This window comes from Gambusia affinis, linkage group LG10, assembly GCF_019740435.1.
Source record: "Gambusia affinis linkage group LG10, SWU_Gaff_1.0, whole genome shotgun sequence".
Lineage (NCBI taxonomy): Eukaryota > Metazoa > Chordata > Actinopteri > Cyprinodontiformes > Poeciliidae > Gambusia > Gambusia affinis.
In genome coordinates, this window is record NC_057877.1 from 4,391,063 (window position 1) to 4,395,622 (window position 4,560).

Genomic DNA, 4,560 nt, shown 5'->3' on the forward strand with positions numbered 1-4,560 from the left:
GGTTCCTAATTGCTACTTTAAGACAAAATACAAACATGGAATATTAACTTTGTGCAAATAAAACCAAGATATTCAATTCATTTTAAGTCCAATAAGTGATCTAATAGTCAATTATTTTCTGAATTGTGGCTCCTTTGGACAATCTTCCTCAGGTCTTTATTTCTTTGTTGAAGTTGTGAGCTTTAGAAAATACCTCTGGCTCCCCCTGGTGGAGCCGGTAAGTCAATGCAGGCTGAAACGTCATCAACAAAAGACGCGCTGCCTCCAAAAGACCACAAGCAAGAATGGTAAGAAACTTTAACAACTTTTTAGATTTATTAACAGATTTATTGCTCCTTGCAATTTGACCAGTATTTGTGTGATTTCGAGCTCATTATCGTTGCTTAAAGTGGTCTTAGTTCTGCGGCTCTCTTATAAGCCGCCTCCATGATGCTTGATATTTAGCTTCCTTGCTAACAGTAACTTTAGCATGTCGCTCTGTTTCCCAGCTTTTCTACTCGTTTTTCAAGTCTCTGGTGGGAAAGGACGTGGTAGTGGAGCTCAAAAACGACCTGAGGTTAGTGTTTATGACTAAAACACCTAAAACTGACGTTATTCCACTGTAGCTGCGGCTATTCGGCTAGACGAAAGGACGCTAGCTGGTTGCAGTAGCCGAGTGAAAGCAACTGTATGAATGAATATTTACACTAACATGATCAAATAATCTATCCTGCTCTTTCGAGTAGCTTTTTGTAATTTGTATGGATAAATATGTTCACTTGAGAGAGTCCCAGTAATACATAAAAGGTTACAGCTGTAGATTTGGGTGATTACTAATATCCTTCATCTGTTTTCAGCATCTGTGGAACGCTTCACTCTGTTGACCAGGTAGGTTTATGATTTTTATTATTATTTAAAATCAATGCCTTTTAGCGTTTGCATTGTTTCATTATTGTTTATTTTTCTCCCTTTCCCATACTTATCTTTCAGTACCTGAACATCAAGTTGACAGACATCAGCGTCACAGATCCAGAGAAATATCCACATATGGTAAGCTGGCGTTAGGACTTCCGGAAGTCCCGTTACTATTTCTTTCCAAACATATGAGGCTTATTGACTTTACAAAAGCTGATTAAAGAGAATTCTGGAGAAGTATTGAGGTTCATTCCATTTATGGAATCGCTTGCCTTTATCTTTTTAAGCAGTACATTAAAAACTGTCTTTAAAGAGATTGATTCCAACAGCTCTTACAATTTGTCTGGAAAACTCTTTAATTTCAACACCAAGAACGGTGAAAAACCCCTGAAGAAGAGACAGCACCCTGACAAAACACCGTCTTTATCAAAACAGTGGCCTCACAATCAAACGTTTAAACAAATTCACATTCAAAGAAACTTTCAGAAGAAGTCAACAAAATCATGAACCCCTTCAGTAATCTTTTTACTTGACGCCGCATTAGAATCAGGTATTCATTCAATTCTGAGCCAGATTTTGCTCCGTCCTGCCGTCAAACTGCACCGTGTTCTGTCTGCTTCAGCTGTCGGTGAAAAACTGCTTCATCCGCGGATCGGTGGTCCGGTACGTCCAGCTGCCGGCCGACGAGGTGGACACGCAGCTGCTCCAAGACGCAGCACGAAAAGAAGCCATGCAGCAGAAGCAGTGATGGGGTCGTGGGGCGGGCTGGGGGACGGGGACAGGGGGAGGGGTTCGTAACAGGATGAGATACAACAACTTTACGTATTGTAATGACTTTATTTAAAGATGGCAGTTTGATTTACTTCAACAACAAAAAAAGGACTTTTTTTTTTTTTTAAGTGCATTTCTGATTATGGACATTTTCAGAGCAGGGTTAGTTGTCTCTAACCCACAGGACGTTTAGCAGTCTTCATCTGATTCTTTTAGTTAGTTCAAACAACAGAGGACCGTGTTTGTGTTGACTGTTCTGGTTTAAAATAATAATAATTAAAAAAAAAAAGATTGTTTTTTGTTTGTTTCTTTTTTTACAAATAAGGTTCCAATATTTTAATCCTTATTTCATTTTCTTCGTTAAGAAATTCTCCTGCCTTTTCGCCTCAACGTGTAGATTTTTTTTTTTTAATTGTTTTTGGAGAAATACTTTGGTGTGTCAACATCAACTACGACCGTGGAAAAAGTCATTTTGTAATTATGTGTATTTTTTGGAAATAAAGCTAAAACTTGATCAGCTTGTTTGTGTTTGTCTGAATCAGAGCGCTGCGTCGAATGTCTTTGTGAACAGCAGCTTATTTTGTTGTTTTGTTTAAATACCAGCTGACCCAAAATTCACCAGTTTCCTCCATGATCCTAAGAATCGGCAGCACGTCCCACAGCAGTAATAACTTGACGTTACTGTCACCGGTGTGACCTTATCCCTCTCACATATTGTTCTGGAAAACATCGTTGCTTCTTCATTTAGAGTTCTCGTGGGTTTTATGTGCATCAGTTTATGGACCTACCAAAGCCTTTTATTTAAGTTAAAGACTGGACTTTGAGCTGGGGTTGTTGTAGCACCTTTCATCTCGTCCATCTCTCTTTTTATGCGTTCTGTCATAAATGTGCTGCGGTGTTTCGGTCCGAGCTTCAGCTGGCTGACCGATGGCTTCACGTTTGAATAGAAAACTTTGGTAGATGGAGGAGTTCATGTGTCAATCTATGATTTCAATGCAGTAAAGTCAATGTTTGTTGCGACGCTCCTCTGATTTTGTCATCTCAAACCATGTTCTTCCCCAAATCTTCTGGTGTCTTCAGATTCAACCTTCCAAATGTGAACCAGTGTTATTGTTTTTTTAGAGAGAAGAAGCTTCCTGGAACTCTGTCAAAACAGTCCACATGTACTCTGTGTTTTCTAATCTATGTGTATTGTACTTTACTTCAATTAGCTTGGTTAAAAACCAGCCCTTTATTCTACGTTTGCTTCATGCAGAGTATCTGGAGTGAGTTGCCACTTTTGCTTTTTCTTTTTTTACAGTTTCTCTGACCTCAGTGTGCTGTTACTTACTCTCTTTATTTTTAAGGAAGTGTTTTTGTGTCATTTACAGGCTGTTGTTGTCCATCCCTTGTCGGGCGCTGCTTATTCTAACACTCAAATTGTTTTCTATTATTTATCCAAATATAGTCATGCTCAGCATAGCGATGCTAGCAGAAGCCCGTAGAGATTTTCCTGTTCCACACACAGTCCAATCTCTAGGGATGTTTGCTCTTTGGAAAACTGGCAGTCAAATCAAACGACCCAGCAGACTGACGGTCAGAACAGTTTTGATTAGCAGCTTCAGCCTGCCACATGCCCTCTTATGACCCACACTGGCTTTGAGGCTGAAATTTGATACACTGTCTAAATTCAGGATCGCTTTTTCCCCCGCCCCCAACGTTGTATTTGCTAAACATTTACGTAACTGACAGCAGGACCAGCTGGATTTTTACTTTCTTGTATGAAGATACATAAACGTTTGGATTAAGATGGATTTTTATTTATCTTTTTCTGTCACATGACTAATTCTGCCATTGTTTGCTGTAATTTTTATCTGCTGCTCATTTTAGACTGTTTTATTAACCGGAAGTAGGCGTATGGTGGAATGTTAGATCTGATATAAGAGGAAGATCTGCAGTTTTCCCACAGTGCTGACCATAAAGTTGAGTAACACAGCAGAGGCTGGTCCTGGTACCGGCCCAGTTACACAACTTGGACACAGCAGGCAATTCCTAGATTTGAATCAGGGGGGAATTTGAAAACAAATTTTTGAATCATTGGTTAAAACTTAATCACAGTGTATTCATTTAAATTACATTTCTTTTTATTTCATTGACGTTATACCCAAAGTACCTGTCTGTCATTTCCTTTTTGCACCATTAGGGGGCAGCAGACGATACACATTAAAATTCAAGACTTTACATCTTTACATTACTGGATCTACTTTGTATAATTATGTAATTATTTTTGTTTCTGTCAAGCTGTCAAATTTGGATTGTAAATAATTATTTAATTTCTAGTGAATCCATGAAAGACGACCGGAAGCGCCCCGCTATCTTGCCAAGTTCCCATCAGTGACTAGAGTTTCTCTGGGCTTAAATAAGACTGTCTTTTCTTTAGCTGCTGAATGGATGGAAGAACCGACCGAAATATGGTTTACAATGAGAGCCCTTCTGAGTAACAGAGCTGCAGTTTCCTCGTGCAGAATTATTCCTAAACGTGAGAAATCACAGCTAAATGAACAACTTCCTAAACCTGCTAAATCCACAGGCTGATTGATTCCTCGTGTCCTTTTCTTGGTGCTGTTTAGAGCAGAACCATCAGTAGAAGCTAATAATCTGACTGAATTGTAATCCTGCCTGCATGTCTTTTTTTTTTTTTTTTTTTTTTTTTTTAAGTTAAATGTTCACACCACTTGAATCTTTTCCACATTTGTTCACGTTACAAGATTCAGATTTTTATGCGACAGACGAACCCAAAACTAATTTGTATTATTAAATGACAAAATCCAAATATGCTCTACACGTTGAAGACTTTGGTGATAAATTGAAAACAATAGTTGTTGCAGTTTTCTAAAGAAAAATGAAAAACTCTCC

At 38.6% G+C, this 4,560-nt stretch overlaps 1 protein-coding gene across 1 annotated transcript; it reads left to right on the forward strand.

The window, feature by feature from the left end:
- The first annotated feature begins 177 nt into the window (after positions 1-177).
- Positions 178-2,182, forward strand: smx5. Its single transcript, XM_044128809.1, has 5 exons — positions 178-287; positions 489-556; positions 837-867; positions 970-1,029; positions 1,517-2,182. Exons 1-5 carry the CDS (start codon positions 285-287, stop codon positions 1,640-1,642), a joined length of 288 nt encoding a protein of 95 aa, XP_043984744.1. The 5' UTR covers positions 178-284; the 3' UTR covers positions 1,643-2,182.
- Positions 2,183-4,560: the final 2,378 nt, after the last annotated feature.

Excerpts from the sequence above, each read along its gene's own strand:
- smx5 (XM_044128809.1), top strand. Across the intron at positions 557-836 it reads GAGCTCAAAAACGACCTGAG|CATCTGTGGAACGCTTCACT; the intron begins GTTAGTGTTTAT and ends ATCTGTTTTCAG. Across the intron at positions 868-969 it reads CGCTTCACTCTGTTGACCAG|TACCTGAACATCAAGTTGAC; the intron begins GTAGGTTTATGA and ends CTTATCTTTCAG.